This window comes from Scatophagus argus, chromosome 19, assembly GCF_020382885.2.
Source record: "Scatophagus argus isolate fScaArg1 chromosome 19, fScaArg1.pri, whole genome shotgun sequence".
Taxonomy (NCBI): Eukaryota; Metazoa; Chordata; class Actinopteri; family Scatophagidae; genus Scatophagus; species Scatophagus argus.
The window spans coordinates 18,267,523-18,291,100 of record NC_058511.1 but is presented as its reverse complement, the minus strand read 5'-3'; the positions used below and the strand labels follow the sequence as shown (position 1 = coordinate 18,291,100).

At 42.0% G+C, this 23,578-nt stretch overlaps 1 protein-coding gene across 7 annotated transcripts in view; it reads right to left on the bottom strand.

Annotated features, from left to right (window-relative positions):
* Window positions 1-871: 871 nt before the first annotated feature.
* enah (ENAH actin regulator) overlaps window positions 872-23,578 on the bottom strand; it is a 108,198-nt gene continuing 85,491 nt past the window's right edge. For 3 of the 7 annotated variants that reach the window (XM_046373746.1, XM_046373745.1, XM_046373744.1), the window contains exons 5-15: window positions 22,988-23,295; window positions 16,464-16,625; window positions 14,051-14,385; window positions 12,873-13,015; window positions 12,482-12,530; window positions 11,715-11,766; window positions 11,427-11,493; window positions 10,467-10,514; window positions 7,995-8,079; window positions 6,880-6,937; window positions 872-4,978 (exon numbers count right to left, since the gene is read on the bottom strand). In XM_046373746.1, coding sequence (XP_046229702.1) covers window positions 4,941-4,978; window positions 6,880-6,937; window positions 7,995-8,079; window positions 10,467-10,514; window positions 11,427-11,493; window positions 11,715-11,766; window positions 12,482-12,530; window positions 12,873-13,015; window positions 14,051-14,385; window positions 16,464-16,625; window positions 22,988-23,295 — 1,345 coding nt within the window. In that variant the 3' untranslated portion in view covers window positions 872-4,940. Of the gene's footprint in view, window positions 4,979-6,879; window positions 6,938-7,994; window positions 8,080-10,466; window positions 10,515-11,426; window positions 11,494-11,714; window positions 11,767-12,481; window positions 12,531-12,872; window positions 13,016-14,050; window positions 14,386-16,463; window positions 17,277-22,987; window positions 23,296-23,578 lie in introns of all 7 variants that reach the window. The other 4 variants (XM_046373742.1, XM_046373743.1, XM_046373747.1 and 1 more) reach the window with 4 other exon arrangements.

Below are 23,578 nucleotides of genomic sequence, written 5' to 3'. Positions count from 1 at the left end.
TGAGATCAGAGTACAAAAACGATCACATGCAGGTATCGATTGACTGGAGAAGTTTTGATACTACTTGGTACTGGGTTATTTAGGTTGAAAGTATTACCCAAAATATTACAAAATTCAGAACTGAACACATAAAGTCAAATACTATGTTGTATTAAAGAGAATCTGCTTTTTGCTTTCTACAACTTTAATTCAATTTAACGTCACTTTAATTCTGCTTGCAAATGACCATATCCACAAATCCAAAATATTTATTTTCATACATACACTGGCTGCTCCTGAAAGACTATAAAGACACCTGTAGAAAGCCAGCGTATGGGTCTGTAAGTGCACATCACAACTTGCAGTACTGTAGGTTCAAATCTTGGTCTTGAGCTCTGAGTTCTGCATTGATTTCACACAGCAGCACAAGAAGGAAGAACTGTAGAAAAGTGTGCACATCAGGCAGGCTTCTTTACACTCTCTTTTTCAGTTAGCCTTCCTCTTCCTGTTCGCCTTCATTGGGCATGAATGTAGAATAGTGAGACATACTGTCACAGGTACTGGGCTTTCACAGAGAGGCTGACGTGGTGCAGTGACAGATGTGGGCAACACCACAGGTCTTTATCCACACCAAAATGTTTTAAAGAAGAAATAACACAATCTTGAAGTTGAATTGACAATGAAACTCACTCTTGCTCAGTTCAACACATTCAGGAATTTTGTCACTGCAGGCGTACTTGGTCTGGTGTGACCAGAAGCTTATTGTGGCTTATGTTCAATTTTTTTTTACATAAGGTACCCCTGTGGGACTGAGTCAGTTGTCAGTAAATGAAACCTTTCAATCGTTCCATGTTCATAACAGTCAACCTCATTTAAAAAGACACGACCTCAGTCTTGTATTGCAATTTTTATTTAATTTGCTCAAACAAAACATTATGTTAGCATGTAAGAAAAGACTAATTAACTTGAGAAGAGAACAGTATGGTACAATGCAGATGATAAAAGAATAAGTCTGGAAACCCACCCATGAAACTTGCTTTAACCAAACCTCTGCAAATATTCCTCAAAATTCACAATTCTTTCAGTTCCCTCAGCAGAAAACTGGGTTTACGGACAAAGATAAATGGGTAAATGTTTCCATCAGCAATCTGACATTAACATGGAGCAGACCTCACAGCAGGGACAAAACAGAATTCCAAGCATGTGAAGAAAGCTAAGCTGCTGAACACAAGCGGTGTGACATTTAAATGGGATGAGGGAACACAGAACACAGTAGCCAGACTCATCTGGACTTCCAAACACGGCTTTAGGTTCAGAAAAAAAAAAAAAAAATTCAAAAATCATCTTTCAACCCTTATAGGCCTCATGTCTCAAAGGTTTGATTGTACTTCTGAGCTGTAAAAACCTCACAAGTGTAGGAAATAAACCACATTTATGTATAAAAGCAAACAAAGAAGATCTCGGTAAAGGTCATTAAACTCTCCTTTCAAATCAACGTGATCATGATGGAAAAAAAGACAAGCAAAATAACAACTGCATGTATCATAATGACAGTCCCTAGATATTATTACTAGTCATCTTTATATCCTTGACATATTAAATGCAACTTCGGAACAAGGCACAAATCACATAGCTCCACAAAGAGATTCTCAATCGAAACATTTCACCTGCCATCACATCCAAAAGGACTCAATACGGAGATGGACACTTTGTCTTTTTTTTTTTAGATCCCTTGACAAAATGATACAAAAATAAGAAAGGCGACTTTGTTGAGAGTGATTATGTTTAGCAGGAGACTGTCAAGTTGAATCCTTTGGTGAGTTAGCCACACTGTTGGCAACAGAGGCTCTAAGCAAACTGCTGTCAGAGGATGTTGGATTGCTCTGTCGGTCTTTGTCTTAAAGTGCAATTGATACTGTGTAAACACTAAGTACACGGAGCCTCTTGGTGGGTGTCTCCATTGACAGAACATGGATGAGAAGATACAACTTGATATCTGAAACAAACCTGAAATCTGAAAGGAAAAAAAAAAGAATTCTGAGAACTCCTGTCCACACTCAAACCAAACAATTGGCATCTATATGTCCACACTAGAATTACATCCTCATCTTAGTATTTTTTATTAAATTTCACTCAATCAAAAGAAAATGAGAGAAACTCAGTTCAGCTACGACATCCAAGCCCTTGAATAGAATAGTACGACATCCAACAGCCACCAATTCACAAACCTTTCACTAGGATCCACAGGCAAAAGCAAGGCATGACGAGAAGTCCTTAGCTGGTTGAACTAATCATGAGTTAAAGGGGCACTCCACCCATTTCGTACACAAGAATCAGTTTCTGTCACGAGAGGTACTACTCATTCTGCAAAAACTGTTGCGTGACCTTCTGGTGTTCTGGTGAAGCTTTGTTGACAAGGTAACACTGATGTTGTTATAGCGAGAGCACAAGGATTATCTTTTTAACCAAAGTCTATGATTACAAATTGGTACAGTTTGAAAGTTTGGAAGCGACTAATGAAAAGATGCTATGGAGTTGCAACGTGGGAATTGTAGGACTAAAAGTCAGGGTATATTCAGCCTCTGTCTGATTCTCGATTCGATTCTGACCATTGTTTCATCAAAACTGCAAGGCTAGCAACTTCATGGAAGTGCAAGTGTTACAAATGCAGTTACTGCTGCAACAAAGCCAGAACTCTGACATTAAGCATGAAGTGCTGTATTGTCTTGTTAATTCTCACTTTAATAAATGTCACAATGAAGAATGAAGAAATTTGCAATGTAAATGCAAAACAGAGGCAAAGTCTCTCCACTCTCCAAAATAAGGTCCCATGGGGGTCAGCGGAAAGGGAGGGACTTCATTTTCCAACATGTTTAGGATGCACACTGGAATCATTTGAAAAGACAAAAGGTTGTTTTCAAGTGCCAAGCTTTTCCTGCGGACCCCGCTGTGGGTGGCTGTGTGATTACACGTCTTTTACACAACTAGAGAACAGAATGGTAACGTGGACTTTAATCTGTTATTCTGACATGTGGCCTTGGAGCAACAGCTACAGTATCTTTATATAGAACGTCAGTCTCCCGGCTTCAAACACATCCCTCTCATTTTGATTGTACTTTGAGCTTTCAGTGAAACAAACTCAGAACAGAGTGGAAGTTCCCCTATGTATGTATGTCAGGGAAAACACAGTTTCTCATTTTAAGGATTTGACAGTGGCAGGAAGAAAAAGACAAAAAAAACAAAAAAACAAAACATGTCATCACTAAGCACTGGTAGTAAATGTAAATAGTAAATGGCACGTTCATGTCCTCATATGGACACCATCTCTTACACATCTGGGTTGTCCTGTGCACAGAGTTTCACTTCATAGATGGAGTAAAATAAAAAACAAAGGCTCAGCTCCAATGTGGCTGAAGATACAGTATCCTGGGATTTTATAGAAAAAGAGAGAGAGAGAACTGTGATTGAGAAATGTTGCTGTTCCACAAAATCATGTCTTACAGTGTTGCTCTGATATTCTTTCATGTCAGCCTTCAGTCAGAAAATCTGCAACGAGTCACACAGTAACAGTGTCCAACAGGCTCTCAGGAGGGCCAAAAAGGACAGACAGACACTGACAGAAGTTTGAGTGGTGGTGGGACTGGGCCTTAAAATAGATGCTACACTTATTGCTTGTAATAAAACTTGTGACAGTTAATTCAATTTCGTGGCAGACTTGTGACCCTCACCGTATAAAGAAAACAACCATACATGCACCGAACAGAGTACCTTAAATGTGACAAAAGTGACAGACACTGGGAGAGAAAAGGAGGAGAGAGAGTCTTCAAATCTAAAGATAACAAAAGGAAAGTCACTTCTATCTACACGTCTGGCCGTGGTCAACGAACAAATCAGCACTTTCTGTTGACAGATAAAGTTTGGTAAAGAGCTACAATGACAGGCAGCTATCCCCCTGTGTGTCGCCCACCTGCCACTCAACGGTATGAACACAGAAATGACAGCGAGACGTCTCCGCAGAGCGCTCACCTCAGCAGGGGAACAACACGTCTATGATCCCACAGACAGAAACAGACGAGAGAGCATCCTGTGTAAAGGTTGGATTATTGAGCTACTTGATATGGTCATAGATCTACACTGAAACAGACATGGTCGATAGATACTTTTTTCTAAATAACGTTTTTTTTTTCCCCTTCTTTTGTACATATTCTGGTTAAAATAGTATTTGAGGAAGACAAGCTTTACAGTGTCCTGCAGTGGTGGTCACCAGAGTCTGTCACTCCCCCATACACACATATACTCCCCCACACACACTCACACACACTCACACATGCACGCTACCCCTATGGCATTATGGGAAAAAAGGTTTTATTTTCCATCCCTACCTTTTTCCTCTCTCCAAACTCTCTTCATAAAACTTCTGATAGTTAATCACAAGAGTTCTGACTCTTAGCGTCAACGCTGCTGTTTGCTTATGCACCGATGGTTAATACAGTATCATCGAAGAGTTCACTCTTGTTTTTTGTGTGTTTTTTCTTGTTATCATAGGACAAAGAGAGAGAGAGAAAGAGGAAGAGATAGATAGATAGATAGAGGGAGAGAGATCATCTTTGCATAAAGACATTTGCTTCTCTAATCAGACCGTGCACTGTCCTTCAGGATGCGATGCCCTCAGTGGGAGGTGGGGGTGGGGCGCGGCGGGGAGGCAGCAGGAAAGCCAGCCGTCATAGATTCTCAGAGTCACAAGCCTCCCACCACCACCGCATCCACTGTTGTTCTGTTCGATGCTGCTCCGCCCCAAAATATCGTCCTCTCTCAGTATTAATACGATTATTGTCATCATCTCCGTCTCAGCCATGTTGTTGATTTCATTTTCCGCTGTTGTGTTGTCATGTCTTAAATTGACTGTGGTTGTCTTTCGGGTCACATGGATGTGGATGTTGTGACGAGGAAGTCTAGATCCTCTATGCCGTGCTGGACTTGCCCAGCTCCTCCCTTATTGCTGAGGACACAAAAAGAAAGACTCATTGAGTTATGTCTATCTTGAGATCGGCTTTACTTTAGGGGGCTCGTGGAGGTCAGCCCTACTTCTTCAGAGGGCTGTTTCAGCAATATTTGATTGATATCAGCATACCAAAACAGAAGTTAAAAGATGCCTGGGAAAACCGTGAAGTGGCATGCAGCTGGATAATGATGCATGATACTGTGAGAAACAGAAGGCGTCACAATGAGCAGTTGTTTTTTTCCCCACAGATGCTGAGGTTTAAATAATGGCAGGCAAATTAGTTTCTGATGTTCATTATGATCACAGCACTGTTGACCTCCTCAAGGACTGTTCTGGTTTATTACAACTTACAACATTTTCTACAGTTTTGGTCATAAGGTTTATCATTAATAATAAGGCTGATAAGTGCTGAGATACGGGTGATACTGCTGTTTGCTGTTGCAAACATCCATCAAGGTTTACCAAGACACATTCTTCCTGTGCAGCGACAGGTCTATTTTGGACATTTTGGGTGCTCTCACTGCTTTCAGTCCAACCTCCAAATAAGGTTTAGATAATCTTGTATTTGCTGCCCTACCGGACTTTTTGTCATGTTGCCAGATCTCAGCAATTACTTTGGGTAGTACAGTATTAAGACCCTTGCTGAAATAAACCAGAACGACATTTTAAGTCATTCCTCATATTCAGCAGTTTGAATATTTGCCTCAGTCGTGGGGCAAACGACTAAGTGACCTTGGGGGCTCAACTTGGGCCCACATGTTCTTGAGTTTAATTAAGCACATGGACCATATTAGGTCAGTTGAGTTAATCAAATTGCTACATACTGATACTGCACCCTTTGCCCACTTTGCCCAGTCTGTAATCCAGCCTGGCTCATATTCCTTTCCTTTAAGTATAAGGCTGCATTCAGACCAAATCAGGCATTGCGGCCATTCATATTGAGTGGTTGTAGTGTGCTGCTCATTAGAAATGCAACCCTGTAGCAAAAGTTGAAAGAAAATTAACTTTCGGAGGAATGTAACCTGATGTCATGCTGCAGTGGCCAATATGGTAAGACTGTGATCACACCATCAGGTCAACAATGCTGATAACAATCCCATGTCAAAAATACTCTAAGCACTACTTGTTTTAATACTAAATTGCTCTGGCAGCAGGATCAAGCAAGAGAAGAGACAGAGCCAACAATAACATCAAAAAAGCACATGATTTCTCCCCAGAGCATCATCTATCTGAAGTTCCTCCACCAACAAATGAGCAAACTTCAATGCAGCACAATAGCACCATCAGTTGAGAACATTAGAAACACTCCAACAAAACCAACAATATTTTGAAAACTTTTTAACAGCAGTGGATGTAGTCACGCAAGACATGAACTGAAATTTGGTGCCTAAAGGTGTCATAAAAATGGTTCACATTTGTAAAACCATTGGCACTGGCATCCAACGGTTGGACCAGTAAAACTACAGCTGCTGAAGACTCTCAGGGAGTTTGTTTGTAGGACCTTTGCTGCAGCAACAATACTGCTGCAGCTTATTAAGCTCAAACTATAGCTGCAATAAGACACGAGTAGTAAGAATACAAGGCCATTGACACCAACATATTAATTCGTGTATGTTTTGAAAGCAGAGTATGTATGTCTTTTCACTTTTTATCTCCTGCCTGCATTTCAGGTTCAAATATAACAAACTGAACCCTGAAAATGTAAGTTCTAAACAAAACAGTAGGAGGAAGGAAGGAAAACAAAGGGGAAAAAAGACAACAGAAAGGCTAACTTTTGGTTAGCCTTTGGTTTGGTTTGATGCTGAGAGACACCTGACACCAGCTGGTCTTGCTGTAGGATGTGTGAATACAGAGCACAGGTTAGGTCAGATTAGAATTATAATTTGGATTATAATTACCATCAATGAGCTCTTCTTTTAGCTTTGACAGCTCCTTCCTCATCTCATCCAGAATATCCTAAAGAAAAAAAAAAGCACAAAAAAGTAAGTCACCTTTCGACACATGCGTCATGAATGTCAGACCTCAGAGAGGAGATGGTCACATGACATGAAGAGGAGATGCTAACAAGAATTTCTTTTGGCCTCTGGATTTAGTTGGATAGAGGAGCTGCCAAAGGGAGATTCTCTGTCTCTGTAAGATAATCCCTGTGAGATTAGGCCTGAAGACTAGCTTAATGACAGTAAGATGTAAAGTGACACAGAAGAGTGTGAATGTGAGTACATTAATGTCATGAGGCTTTGCCTCCCACTGAATGAGAGAGTGATAATAACAGCGAGTACAGTACATACAACTGCTGTGAGCAGTTGTAGTGACAGATAGGCAGGTCTCAAAGAGACACTCTACTTATCTAACAGGCTCATTCACAGAGGTCAGAGGGAGGAGCTGCCTCATAACAGGACGGCTCACTGCACACACCCACACTGTTATACTACTAACAGAGCTGCAAAAGTAGTTACAAAACAAAGAGACCCATTAAAATCCCTGTGTCAGTAGAAGCTGAGATAAACAAGACCAAACAAGGCATGATTCATCCCATCATTAACACCATTCAATATACATTCAATATACAGGCCATTACTTAAAACAGCTTTGGTATGTTGGTCAAATACAAAGTCACACATTTCATGTAGACCTTATATGATTTTGGTATTTACCCCCAATTTCAGTGGTTTGCGTAGCATAAAACAAACAAATGTTATGCTTCAGGCCAAGTTGTTTATCAGATGAGAGTTATCTGTGGCTCTCATTAATCAAATGTGGTACGTGCTGAGGAGTCTACACTCAAAATGCGTAATCGGTAACAATGTGAAGTTTCTGAGGAGAAACCAGAAAACTTTATTGTATTGACATGAACATATCAGACTACATCAGTGGTTGGTAAACACTCTTTACAAATGAATGACGTGCAGTTATGACAATCAACCAGCCAGGATTAGATTGATGATTGATGTACAGTGAGAAAATACGAATTCACCTTCAAATTTGGGAAACAATAATCCAGATGTTCACCTACCTGTTTCAATCTGTCATAGTCGACCGTTTCTGTTGGCACACCGTTGGCACTTAAGGACGCAGTAGGAGTAGGAGTGGATTTAGGTCTGTGATGAGAGACAAAGAGCAGAAGATGAACTCAGTGGAAAAGAGTTTTTTAAAAAAAAAAAGCCAGGAATGAGGTGGAAAACTTGGACGCTCAAAGAACACGTTACTACATTACTATCATGTATGGAAAATAAATACATGTTTTGGATTTAGAAAGATCAAACCACAACATCAGACCTTATCACCTTCAGACTTTCCCTGGACTGTTGAAAACAATTAAGTGTGATTAATATGACATAACCTTTGCATCTAGTAAGAATGTGCAGAGGTATTATTAACAATTAGTTGGTACTTAATGGTATTTATCAATTTTTAACAGGAGGGACAACCCCCCCTTTTCTTTGATTTCCTCTACTACTGTCCCTCGTCCCGTCTCGTCTCTCCCCCCGTGTGTATCTATCGCACTCGCTGACCTGGGACATGGAATGCACAGATTTGATTGGCTCAGTAGCATCATGTGAGATGATTTACAATCTATGCAATTGGTCTGTGAGTTTCCCAGAGCGCCAGCGCTATGAGAAGCTGCGCCAGTGAAAATACAAATGCTTTGTCAAGAATGTATTAATTCTCAATGATTTATCAGTTATAAGTCAGCATTTGGGCCCAGATCCAGAGTGTGGTCTGCCTATTAGTGACCGAGGAGGGATGGAGATGGATGTCAGGTTAACAAGGGGATATATTTTGGTCATTTTGCTAACAAAGGAGATGGCGTCCAATCTCATCCTGACCGAAATCACCGTCTGGATTTCACAGCCTGGCGACTCTTCGCTTCAAGTCAGTGTACCGTCTAATGTAAAGCCATATGTTTTCACAATTTCTCCTGGAATCCCTTAATGGGAAAAGCAACCATCAGCACACATAAGAAAGCTCCTTCCTCATCATGATTAATTGTTGCTGTGGCATCTGATGGTAAACCCTGTTGAATTTATATATCTTTAAAGCAGAATCATTTAATTCAGAATGTGCACATGAAGGGGATGCTGCTAAAACTGTGGTTAGGAACCAAATCCTGGTAATAGCATGCGCACAACCCCCTGAGGAGAGCACTCAGCTAGACATGCACGTGAAAACACACATAAACACACACACAGACAAAGAGGTGTCAGCAACCCATGAAACTTAGTAAGTAAAAGATTTTAGTCCTCTCACACATGTCACAAAAGAGTCAGTATGTACAGTCATTTATTTCTAATGTTCCTCAATACAGAACATCTAGAAACAACATTCTTTTCAATCCACATCTTTGAAAAATGAAACTTGACACCTAATAGCAGCATTTTTCCTTCTCGGGCATCTGAGGAAAGGCGATAAGCCAGGAGGATGCCAGTAATTAAGGAAGGAGAGTTTGTAGGTGCAGCTACACTGAGAGAGCTCCTAATTCTGTGTGAGCACTATCCTGAGGAAAAACTCACACAGCAGCCAGTCACTTTCAAAAAAGGAAGTGTGACAGGAAGAGAAGTGAAAGAAAAGGAAATGAGGTTGGCAGCGAGTCATTTAATAGCTATGGGTTGGAAATACTGTATACCGGAACACGGAAATAAAGTCTTTAGTTTCACTTTTGTGTGTAAAGATAATGTATGTAGAGCAGTTGTTGCTGTTACTGCTACTGTTTTGTGTATGCAAAAGTTTATGTATATTAAGCTATATTATATTAGTTATATTACGTTTTCTTTCAAAATTTTAATCACAGTTTGGCATGCCATGATCGCTTTTGACTGTAACTTTTTTTTTCAATTGTAAAATACTCTAAAAACGTGCAGGGATGCGAGCTGACAAGGTCTAACAAGTCTAACAAGTGTGCTCAGCTCTCACATATCAAAGTCACTTTTAATAAGCTGGAATCAAAAACGCCCATCTGGTCGTCTTTCTCGTCCATATGCGCGCACACACATATACTTTAACGCACAGCAGGGCCTTATCTGTGAGCGCCTGCTGGATCTGCTCTGGCTCTACAATGATAATACTGTGCCAAGTCTACTCTGTGCTGGGCGGACACTCATTTTTGTGTCTGCGTGTATGATAGGGTGGGTGCACAGTGTGTGACGTGCGAATATGGATTTCCTTGTTTTAAAGGAAAAAAAAAAAAAGGAAAGAGTTTGGAGGGCAGCGGGCAGAGCAGCATGCAAAAACAAAGACTAGATTACAAAAGGAATCTGTCATACAGACAATGACTGCTTCAGATAACACAGAGCTGGCCCCTGCAGGCTGGCAAATGTGGGAAAGAATACAAAGACAACACAGGATTCCTTCCAAATGTCTAATACAAGCATTTAAAAATAACCCTTCTCCAACCAAAACACGTCCAGCACAGCAAACCTCAATGGAAAAAAGGAAATCATTTTAAAGAAAAGGATTTTTCAGACTGTCCAGGGCTTTTTCTCTCTACCTGTTGGAGTAATCTGCTCCCATGGGATTTCTCCACGGAGACTCTCTTCTGTGTGAGCAGCAGAGACACTGACTTTACAAATTACAGCGCAGCATCTATCTGTGTATGTCCTTGGCTACGTGATGTTCATGACACACTGAGCTTGATTTTCAGACTTCTTTTATTGTAACCTTTAGAACTATTTACACTCACAGTAACTATCTTTTAGTGGTCTCACTTAATCACTACAGTGTGACCTGGAAGTGTTATCAGCAACTATTTGGCAACATATCCCTGACTGCATTTACTCAACTTCTGTTCACTTGTAATTGTGAGTGTATTCTAGTTATGCATTTACTCAGGAATGAAAACCGTTAACTGACGTAGAGAATTAGCGCTACAGACATGTCTTTAGACGTATGAAGAGCAATCTCTACTATATTAAGCAAATCTGTAGTTTGTGAGAGGCAAAAACCTTGCTGAGCTAATGGTGTAATTATGTCCTTGGAGAGATATATCCACCTAGATGTTAACAGCGCCTAAAAGTTAACATCTCCTAAAGTTAAAATGCACATGTCGTGGTGACGCTTTCATCCAATCAATGAAAGGCTGACAACATCCAGAAAAAACAGTAGCTTCGATAACTGCTTAGCTAAGTTTGACACTAAGCTGTTGTTGCTCATTCACACACCTCAACTCGCACACGAAGGCGACATAAGCCTTAGTGATGTTAGCTAGTACTGAACGGCTCCAGCAACACATCATGCTAAAGCCAACCTTAATATGGTCTCTTTTACTGTCAAAGTTTAGTAGCATCGCTGCTAGCATTAAGATAGACAATAAACACAAATAATGATGTAAAATATACTTTGGGAGATTAGACTTCTGTACTTATTTTAGGATATCTAATGTGCTGTAAGATGCAATTGCTTCAATACACCATAAATACATAAAGTGTAAGTAAGTGGGGAGATACTGTACCTTCCGATAACTGGAGATTTGCTACCGTTCATGGTGTTTGTTCTCTCCCATGGCTTCCTGGGCATGTCTGGAGAACGAAAACAACACAGGAGAAACATGAAAACCAGCTATTCTTTAGAGTACTCTTTAGAAAAAAAAAAGTGAAATTTCAGGAATAAAATAGCAGATTTTGCTGTGATTCCAGAGCATCAAACCGGGGGGAAAATGTAACTAGATTAATGCTTGGATCCTCGTCGCCTGTGTTAGGAAGATGCATACTGTGACTGTTGGTTGTCCTCGGACACTCACCTGGTGTGCTACAGGCTGACATTTTAGGAGTTGTGTTGATCTCACCCTCCTCCTGTTAGACACACACACACACACAAGGTTCAAAGGTCAAAAATGGGTTACACTTAGAGGGTGATTATAGGGGCTAGACTCAGCCACATTTTGACTGTGTTTTCATTTTCACTTAAACCACCAGAGAACAAAAAAACATGCAAAAGTATACAATTCTGTGAAATGATAAATGGGTAAATAACATCCAGAATAACACCACCCACTTGTCTGCATTTCCTTTCTTTTTACGGAGGTGTAAATCACTGTGTAAATGCTACTAATGCATTTAGTGCACAGGTGGTTTGTGACAACCTAAACAATACAAAACTGATTGAGTTTCCATTGGGGAAAAACCTCTTTTATGCCTTTAGAGCTCCTTTTAATGCAGAGCTGCTTTTTACTCCGTCAAACAGAAAAATTACTTAATATGATGAAATACACTTATACATCATAGAGGCTGATAACAAGCTTCTTTGCAGTTCAGTGAAGTATTTGAGACATTATGGTATACGAGAGTAGTGATGACACAGATAAAGCACTGAGTGACTGAAGACTCATTACAAATAGGAATGTAGTGAATGTAGTAGCCGTCTGGACTCACTGAGGAGCCCTGTGTGTTATCACACAGAGGAGTTATTGTGCTGTCAGTGCTAAGTAATGATATTTTGGACCTAAATCAAACAACGTGTAGATATCACAGAGATGAACGAAGACAGAGCGGCTCCAGTGATACTTACTGATCTCTGGTCTGGTTCAGGTGATGAGCCCTTCTCTGCAATTCTTCTCCTGTAAGAAAGAGACCCCGGGTACAGATACATGTTGAAGAATAACAACTTTTCAATATAAGTTCGAACTCAAGCTTTTGAGTAAAGCCTTTAATGCAGATATACGTGTCACGTATAGGCATTACTTAGCCGTTCTGCTCAGTATGAACAGCGGCCATCCCTTCACCCAATTTCCCCCAGGGATCAATAAAGTATTCCGATTCTGATTTCAGCACATAGCGGTATTTCAATTTCAAATTTTGAAAATGCACGAAACAATATCTATAACTCATCAGAAACAGTAAGTACGTGTGCCTAGCTTTAGATAAACTAAAGCTAACAATAACATGTGATGTGCCTGTACCTCCTGGCCAACAAAGCGCTCATCTCCTCCATAAGTCCTCCTCCTCCGGGCAGAGGGCCGTTGCCTCTCGCTTCCGATTTGGCCCCCGCGGCCCCTCCCACCCCCAACATGGCTGCTGCCAGAGTTGCCCCTGCATCGTCACTCTGAAGGGATAAGAAGAACATCTCTTGTGAAAAATAAATTACTGTTAAGAGTACTTTACAACCAGAGGGAAGGATTAACCCTATTTTGCGAGCAATAGACCCTGATTCCATTCAAGTTGGAATACTGTGAAAAATGTAAATAAAGAAAACAATGCAATCATTTGCAAACTAACTCTGACTACTGACAGCACTTTTACAAAGTGTTCCTGAGCCCCTGGAGTAATATTCTTTACACAATCATGCGTTTGACAAAGTGGTGAACCTCACTCCATCTTTGCTTGTGAACGATTGAGTCTTCTGAGGATGCTCCTTTCACATGTGATCATGACACTGTCACCTGTTAGCAATGAACCTGTTCACCTGTGGAGAGTTCCTGTCCCTACTTGTTTGAAATGAGTTGCTGGAATCAAATTCAGCATAACCCTATGTTTACAAAAATCAATGAAGTTGATGAGGTCAAACATTAAACATATTTTTTTTTACTATTTGACTGAGTGTATGTCAAAAAGGATTAGCACATGATCACATTCTATATTTATGTTTTACACAGTCACAATTTTTCTTGGTCAGATCTTTTCTTAATTCTTTGTTCATTTTTATATCAAAAAAAGCCACACATTTCTTTTATTTCTTCTGTCAAATTTAAAGTTGATTTCTGTATTTTGTCATGTTACACATGCAAGTAGACAAACAGTGCTTTGTAGGGAGGCTGTTAGCAGTACACGCAAACCTCCCCCGAGTCTGAGATGAGATGTGACAGATGGTGACTGTGTGTGTGAGATCATGCGTGAACGTGGAGTGTGTGCATGAATGTTTCAGTGACAGCGATTCTGTGTAATTATAATGTGTGTGGGCTATGTGTGTGTAACACACACACACAGTATTCACAGAAGGGACACAACAACTAACAAAACTGTGTGTGAGTGATGCAGCTAATCATCTTCAGATTGCTGTTATGTATTATAACTTGAATGGTACAGATACAAAGAGCTGTTCGAGTACAGACATTGATCAAATAACCAATCAAGTGCTCACCCTTGGCACTTTACGCAGCTTGGCTCCGGCGAGGGCAGCGGCCAGACCTGAGACGGGGCGGTCCTCCACGGGAGAGAACAGTCCAGCGGGAAGGGGAGGTGCCGGGGGAGGGGGTGGGGCTCCAGGAGGAGGAGGTGGACCTGGTGGAGGAGGGGGGGTCCCGCCTTGAGTCAGTGTAGGAGGGAGTGGAGGAGGTGGAGGTGGGGGAGGGTGGCCGGCTGGGGTGGTGGGGGTGGCTGCTGGGGTGGCGGCAGCGGAGGTCACAGTGGAGCCGGGTGGCAGGGGTGGAGGTGGGGGAGGGGTTGGAGTGGTCAACCCTGGGGACTGCACCATGTCTGGGGGGGCAGACATATAAGGGGGAGGGGCGTAGGATGGGGGATAGGCAACGACACAGGGTTGGACAATTAAGTTCAAACTGGCATTTTTAAGAAAGCAATAGAGAGCAAAAATCTGATGATTGTGTTGCAGCCTCAAAACATTTCACCATGTGTCTCAAATGACACATCACTGTAAATCTGCACTGAGGGAACTTCTTGTACACTGGATCAGGATTAATTTGACTATGAAAGCAGCTGTCTAACTTTCAGTATAGATGCAGAATTAACCCCGGCATAGGCTGGTCTCACTGGTTTGGAGGAGAATCAGTGTTTGATATTTCTCTAGCTACACCCTCCGTGTCAAACACACTTTTATCATACATCACTGCATTATTGCAGTATTCCACAAATCTGATAAAAATTAAAATTAGAACGCAAATGTGAAGTGTGTGAAGTGTCCTACAAGTCACATCAACAGATTGCACCTTGAAATTGTAGTGCAATGATGATGGATGTCATTTTCAAATGAAACATGGACTACATACAGCAGCATGCCACATCACATCACAGCAAATCTTATTTTGTCAGCATGCAGCATTAGTGAGCAGGAGGGACAGGATGGATAGTTAGACGTATGCCATTAATTCTTAATAATTCATGATAATTCCGTCTGGGAGGTATACATTCCAATAAAGGAGACAAAAGAAGACACAGTGAGACACACTTGTGGCGCAGTGGCACACACACTCATAATGACACAATCAAAGTGATACATAATGACCAGAAGACAAATAACTAAGGACTGTAGGCCATCTGCCTACATAAGAACCATGTTCTAACTCATTGGCTGACACAATATGATCACATCTGAAATCTAACAAATATGAACTAGTTTTGTTTGTTTTTTTTCACCCATAAAGACGTTTACTTTGACTCTGATGAGCATAATAATGATGTTACCCCCAGTTCTCCTGGCAGGCTTAAACCCATGATCAGTAATCTATGCTGGAATGTGAACATGCTGCACTGTGATCAATATCAAACCAGCAGTCACTTCAATTCCAGTGTGATGATATGTGAGGTCGAAGGTCATTAGAACACCTCCTGTGGCTAATAAAAGAAATACGAGCAGATAAAGGTCAGTGCAGCTCTGCTGCCTTTGCATGGAAATCAGCTGCCATGACAAGTGAATTTCTAGCATGATAAACTGAGCTAATAAAGTAAATAATTCATGTGAAATGTTTCCATATTTGGTGACGTAATAAATCGAAATGACGTAAATCAAATGACTTAAATTTCATTTGAATCAAATGAAAAACAAGGAGAAATGCTTGATGTCCTCCTTGCTCTTAAAATTCAAACTGAAATGCAAATGTCAGATCTATTTACATTTTAGTGAATGAAAGCTGAGGTGGGAAAGCAATTACAATATTGTACAACAACTAAGTTGAACCCTTGGGATTCACAGAGCACATCCTGCTGTAAGATTAGATACAGGGAGGGGGCTCACATTGAGTTTGACTGACTGCACACTGACCAGAGGACACACAGTGAAGAGTCACATGATGGGGAAAAATCAAATGGCAAAGTGAACACAAAGGTAAAAGAGAAAAAATTCTGAACTTCTGAACATTTCTGAACTGGTTGAGAAATGGATCAACAAAAAATGACCAAGAGATGGAAAAGGCAGTGGTTGTGTGCAGACTTCAGTCAGTGATCTGTATCCATATAAAAACAGATTACTATTAAATAGACGCACATGCCACACTCAAGGACCAGACATACTTCCAATGAACAATCAGCCAACCAAGACTTTTAAGCTATAAGCACATGGACATACATGCAGTTTATGAGACGGACAAGGAAGTTAGACAGCAGAGACTACTACAACAGAAGATCCCACAGTGGTCAACACAGCAGCTGCCTCTCCTGCCTCAGCATGTATTATTTGACTCACTTACAGTTCAGATGCAAGGTAACAGACCCAACAGTGTTCACCAGCCCCCCCTGTTAGTGTGTAAGTCAACGAGCAGTGAAAGGCAGAGGGGAGAGAGGCAATGAAAAAGAGAGACAAGAATCTGGACTGAAGGCCTTACCCTGGGGCTGGGGTTGACAGGTGGAGCCCCACTGAGGTGGGTGGGACTCTGGGCCTGTGGCTGTGTCTGGCTCCCCTGGCCCCGACAGACCCAGGCCCACAGGAAGGGAGAGGTGCTCAGCGGAGGCAGAGGTGGCGGCAGCAGCTGCAGCAGCAGGGGGTGCTGTGGAGGGAGAGGGCACACCAGGAGCCTGGGATGAGGAGGGGGGAGACGAGACGGAGGAGGACGGAAGGGGAGTTATGGGGGAGGGCAGAGGGGGCGTGGTAGGTGGGGGAGGCGGAGTGGGGCATGCGATTCCGATAGGTGTGTGGCTGTGTGGGATGGTCACAGGAGAAGGTGCAGGGAACATGGGTGGGCCATTGGGGGCCGGTGAGGGGGGCTTCTGGGTGAGAGGCGAAGGTGCTGCGATGGGGATGAGCGGCCGTGGGCCAGTAGCCTTCCCTGGGGGGCTGCTTATCATGACAGGGGGTGAGGGGGGCAAGGGAGTGAAGCTGCACGCTGACCACACCACAGACTTGGGTGGCGGAGGTGGGATCGGGGCAGGGGCTGGAGCAGGAGGAGGAGCCGGGGCTTGAGGAAAGGCCTGCTGTCGCCTCGGTACTGTGGCGTAGTGAGGCAGGACCGGATGGAAGGCAGAACCAAGTGAGGTGGCAAATCGGGAGGCCGAATGCCTTAGAGGTGGGGTTGGGGGAGTGGTGGATGAGGGCAATGGTGTGCCGGGTGCTGGGTAAGTGGGGGTGGATGGAGATACGGGTGTGGAGGACGTCCTGCTGTACTCCTGAGGCGTGGGAGTGTACAAAGTGCTTTCGAAGGCTAAACGCACGCCACGCAAATGGACAAACCAAGGACAAGACACGACAGAAGGGAGGGAGCACCGTAAGGAAGGAAGGAAAAAAGGCCGAAAGGAAGTAGCCATCATGCACACAGGAGGGAAAGACAGCAGGTCAGGAAAGAGAGAAGGAAGAAGGGAGGGAGGAAAAAAGAGAAGGGGCCAGATGAAGCAGGAACAACCAGCACAGAGCTAAACCAAAGTTTTATTCCAGGTTCTGTGTATTTTCTTGGGCTGTAGTGATGCTACTATGTTAGTGGACATGTGTTAGCAGTGAGGACAGAGCCAGAGACACAAAGCTTTCACAGTCTTGTTTACAAGAGAATATCGGAAAACAAATGGACTGAGGAGGAAGAGTCAGGGGAGGGAGAGTTTGCTGTGTAACACAGCCGAAGAAGAGTAACCAAGTAGATGCAACTCATCACAAACATCATCAAGCCCGTTCAATGTGCACAGGGACATCAAGTCATATAAGGAATTTTACCTCTTTTACCCAACATGCACCAGTTAACATAACACCTTTTCAAAATGTAATAAGCTCGGAACAAATTTAGATTCGGATTTTTAGATTTCATTCTGAAACCAAATTCCCATTTAAAAATAAAAACAACCTGCAAGTAAATGAATCTGAGCGTGTACGTATCTGCCTGATGTCTTCGACCAAACGTTTTTTCACATTCAAAGTGCTATTTTTAGTTTAGTATAATGGTGTGAAAATCTGATGTCTTGCTTGTGGAGATTTCTAGCCAAGGTTCTTGGTGCAGGTCCTTCCTACAGGATACTTGGCATGATGAAATGTGTTCCTGGAGCCTTGGGTTAAGGTTCAGGGAGAATGGTGTTCTTGGTGACGGTGCAGATGAAACCCTCTAGCCAACAACAGATCCATCTCTCCAGTTTGTCCTACAGTGAACCATTACTGTTGTCTTGTTTAATGTCATTGTTTGATCCGTTAATGTACATTTCCAGTACAGCAGGTAGTGTTGAGGCTGGTTAGAGTCAGACTCTCGTGTTACCCGAGTCATCTCCTTATAGGATGTATAGGTGAAGCAGTGTTTGGTTTTGTTGGTAGTGTTGTTGTTAGTTTTAATTCTTACAATCTAAACACTTTCTGTCTTGTGGCACTGATTTCTCTTGCAGTTATGTTCCCCCCCACATCTCTGCTTTACAGATCTTAATGCTATTTAATAACATCTTTCTGTTGTTCTATTGTCTTTTTAATGGGTTTACAGGGAGTGAGTGGGAGGACTTACTGCCTCATATCATTGAAACGTGGTGATTTTGTCCTAAACCTCTTTCGTTAGCGTCGAGCCCTCTCTGTCTAATTACCTTGATTGTGTTTATGTGCTACTCTAGCGCTTAGCGTAGCCTGGATTGCGTTATATGGAGCTGCCATATGCTTTCTGTGTGTGCGGGGATGGTGTAAAGTTGTTAATCCTCTGCTCACCTTCTGCTCCACTTCCCCTTGGAAGTGATGTGATTTTACACCTTTCTGGAGTCCTCGTTCTTGTGACTGGATTTGAATTATTCTTGCTCTAGCATAACATGTCTACACATTTTCCTTTCTTGCAAAGGAAACCTAAGTCACACACCAACTTGCAGACATGTTTTAAATCTACACATCCCAATGCATGCATAATCATACCAGTTTCACTCCACCTTGACCCGACTGTGCTGGGTCAGACTCACAGAGAAAAAGAGAGAGAGAGGGAGACAGACTGCAGAACTGTACCGGAATTCACAGCAGTCACAAGACAGATAAACTGATGGATTCATAAGACTCCCTGACTTTTTTCCATCTCCTCTTCATCTGTGTGACTTGTTTTTGCTTCTCTCGACCGAATGCTCTGACAACTCATGCTACATGTATGTTCCTCTAAGTGGAATCAATGCTCATTCCGATTTCCACTCCACTACACATGTTGTTTCTGTCTCTTACAAGTCTTTTATATTATCCCAGATATTTCCTTCATGCATAACTTCTTCATCTCTGTATCTGCCAACTCTTTCACTACAACATACTTCCTCATCTCCATCATTCTCTTCTTCTCCCCCTTCCTCTGACCTTTTCCATCCTTCTTTATCATTCTACCAACCCCCCCCCCCCCCCCCCTTTGATTATCTCCCCCTCTCTCCAATCTTCTGTTGCTCTGGGCGGGTCATGTGACTGAGAGGCAGCAGCTTTGCTCTGCCATTCTGCAATAATCAACACACCATCAGAACACACTGATTACACGGAGAGCTGGACACGTGCACGCAAGAATATTAATCGCACACGCACACATGAGAAGATGTCAAATCCATACTGCAGCCAACACCTCTCTCCCAAACCAACAGGACTTAAGGGACAACGTCAACATAAAAAGGCAGTAGCTGCAAAAAAGGAAAGTACCTCCAGGAGACCACCTCAAATAAAAATGCAAGTTTCAAAAATCTAAAAAGAAAAAAATATACGCCTGGATGTCACCAATTAATATCCATAACGTATACTATGAAAACACAGAATGCACATTTAAACAAGCTCTAAAACAATGCAGAAGAACAATGGCGAAGTTTTAGACACACATATCTGTGCAGAACTGGAGAGTGAGTGTGCGCAAAAACAGGAGATGCAAGAAATATTTGGGAAAAAAAACATGTCCAACAGATCACTTCTTTACTCTCACTTAAACTTATTCAGTGTATTTAGCCATCCTGAGCATGGGTTCTAATTAAAAATTTTAATAAAGTCATTTTCAGCCAGCTGAAGCACCAACAGAGAAAGCTTAGTAGAGCACATACATTGTGCATTAAGTGGGAATTCATTGTGTTTTATGATGTCTTCATAATGCTTTGTGAGCACTCTTATAAATACACCACTGATGCGTTCTGATGCATTATGTCAACAGTCTGAAAGCTTGTAATGAATTATATTCTACTTAATTATACAAGGGTCTTAATGTTGATTGCTGGGGCTTACTGTATAAGGCAGACTATGACCACCTATACTCACCTACACACACCTCAACAACCAACTGTAGTAAGGACTCATAGTATGCAATAATAGTTCATGCAGTATCAGAAGTTACACGTGTGTACATAAAGTGAAGTACTTACTGATGCACCTTCATAACATTTCACTGTTGGCGGAAAGCAACTTCACGCATTTAACAGAATCTATGCTGCATCATAAGTGATTATCTATTTAATGTGCAAAAATTCAGCACATTATCACACAATTTGTCAAACTTACAAAACCTGTGTAATATATTGGAAGAAGAAAAAGACTAAATTCATTTTGTCAAACTTAATTTTGTTTTCACCCTATAGTGGAAAATATGAGATGCATCATAATATTGGAAATGAAGAGTTGGCTCAGGAAAATGAGTGAGACCGATCTTGACAGCTGCTCTAGGAACATTTTGTCTGTCCATTTTGTGATTAAGAAGACAGTGACAGAGCATAGATCTCACAGTCACAGACACTTCAAACCACCACGCATTAGTATCAGACTCTTCGTTGACCTCAGTGTTACTGTATAACTTAACACACAAGCTCACATCTAATTCAACAGACTCACACAGAACACGTGTGTGTGTGTGTGCTCCTGCATTCCCGTGTGACCCGGTGTGCATGTTTCTTGTCTGTTATTGCGTTTGACATGTTTCCTGGGGCATTTACATGCACACACAAACACACACATTCATCCCTCAGGATCTCACCAGAATTCTCTCGGACGATGTATTTTTAACCTTTGAGCAATACCACTGAACTGTGTTGTGTGTGTGTGTTTATGCATGCATGCTAATAGGCTGAGCATGGCACTGAAGCGTGTCACACAACACTGCCTTCCCTACTGATCCATTCCTTAAATGTAACAGATTTTCCTTTCCTATCACACAGAGCCTAATCCATTACAACTCTAATTTAAATTCTGTGTGTGTTCCACCTGTGGCTCCTGTTCATTGCAGCTGCTGCTGAATTTAAGTGTGTCATAATATTTCACCCATATTTAAACCTGACTGAGACTGAGCTGAGCTGTGAGTGCACATGAAATATCATTCAAAATGAGTTTTTAATGCTCTCAGCTTCAGATATTTTACGTTCGCTGACAAGAATATAATTATTGAAGAAGAATTAGTAGGACACAGTTATTATCTTATTTTCTTTCATAGTTGTGTTCTGCACACCACCATTACATCTACATTTGATTTTTGCTGGTGTTGGGGCTGTTGGTGCTATTTCCAAAAAAATAAGAAAAAAAACCCCCAAAAAACAAAAAAACCACTCACCCCTAAAGTCACGTGCACAGACTCACACATTCATTTACATCATGCTCAAATGCCTTCGCAATCTGTTCATAGCACCTCTCCAGCCTATGGGCAGTTGAGCAGAGTGTGGGCCATACTGTAGCTTAGCACTAACACTCACACTACCAACCCTGAGTGGGAAATGCAAAAGACGCAGAAAGCTGCTCTCCAGTCAGGTATCCACCTTTCGTACTTCAAGTCCTGCATCTCTAGGCCTTTTTGGACAGGTAGAGAAGAGCTCTCTGTATTGGAAGCATTTTCAAGTTTCACTAGACTGAATGTCAGGTTCATGTCAGCAGCACCTTCCTGAAACCAATACAACTTCTGTACAGGAGCTTTACTACACAATAGACAAGTTTCAGCTGATATGGCAACACAATTTTTTCACCAAGTTTAATTTCAGCTTGCTGCCCCAGGTGACTCCTGTGGCCTAACTTAATACTACATACCAGTGCTGTAGTCGAGTCACCAAACTTCAAGTCAGTTCAGTCCAGTGACAAGTTCCTAGAGTCCAATTCAAGTCCACTGCTGATCCTAGTCAAGTCCAAGGCCAGTCCAATCCAAATACATTATTAAATAATACTGAACTTAGCGCAGATATTATCTTATGTCAACTTATTATGGTATATTACAGTACAGTAATCCTGCGTAGCAGAATATCACTTGGTCTGTGACTGTATTGCTGATGTACACTATTCTACAATAACTGCAATGCACAAAGGAGAAGGAAGAGGTGCTTTCAGCTGCAAAATGTAAAGCAAATATTGGTTAGCAGGAAAACAGCAGAAAAAATAAATTAACTCTCTCATCCTTAAAAAATATTTTGATGTTTGAGAAATTTAATTGGCAGTCACAGTTTGACTGACACTGCACTAGAACACGTATTGCAGCACTTCCCATTGGTGTCAAAAAGTTAAGATTTGGATTTTTGGATTTTGAATGCTAACCTCATAACCACAATACTAAGACACTTGATTTAGAGTGAAATGTATACTGTATGTAGTTAGGATGTAGCATGGAACTGTAATCCACTGAAATTCATTCTCAGTCCAAACTTCAGCATCACGGTTTTTACACAATATTAATACAAGAAACTAGCTCCATTCAAAAAGTTAGTTTGGAGAGAAATTCATAAAAAAAGCTCCTCACTCAGGTATTCAATATTCACTGTTACCCAACACATCCATGCAGTGTGCAGTCTGTCTTTGCAAAGTTGTACACCAGTGAAGCTACCGTTCTTCTGTTCTATGCCCAACAAGCCTAAGAAAGACTGAAGACAACCTGTATTGCTCGATCCATCAGAGCAGTGAGTAGTCTAAATTGGAAGTCATTTTAAATTAACAAATGTGTGCATATCTTGCAAGTGTGTGTGTGTGTGTGTAAGCGGGAAGCCAAAGCACATCACTCACCGGCGTTGGAGATGCGTCTCCCTCTCTCCCAGTCCTGCTGCTCTCTGTCCAACTGCTCCTGCTGCTCCTTCTCGATCCGCTCTCTCTCCGCCTTCTCTCTCTCCATCAGCTCACGCTCGGCGCGCTCCTGCTGCTCCTGGCGCTCCCGCTCCAGCCGCTCCCTCTCCGCCTGCGCCTCCCTCTCCTGACGTTCCCGTTCCTGACGCTCACGCTCCAGCATCTCCCGCTCCAGGCGTTCACGCTCCTGACGTTCTCTGTCTTGACGCTCACGCTCCATATCCTTCTGCTTCTGCAGCTCCTGAAGCTGCCTGGAGAGGAGAGGAGAGGAAATAAATTCACAATATGCCTGTTGTGTCTATTGTCAAATCCTACAAAAAGAGTGTAGGATAAGACTGGTGAGAGATGATAAAGGCATAGATGAGGAGGAAAAAAAAAGACAAAGACAAGCAGAATAAGTAATTTAGTAAATAAGTGTTGGCCCTTTCTTGATCCCCCCCCGACCCAGGGACAGTTGCTGTTGTTATTATATAAGACATGTCATTATATAATAAATGCGCTTAGGCACAGTAGCCATGCTGTTATGCAACCACA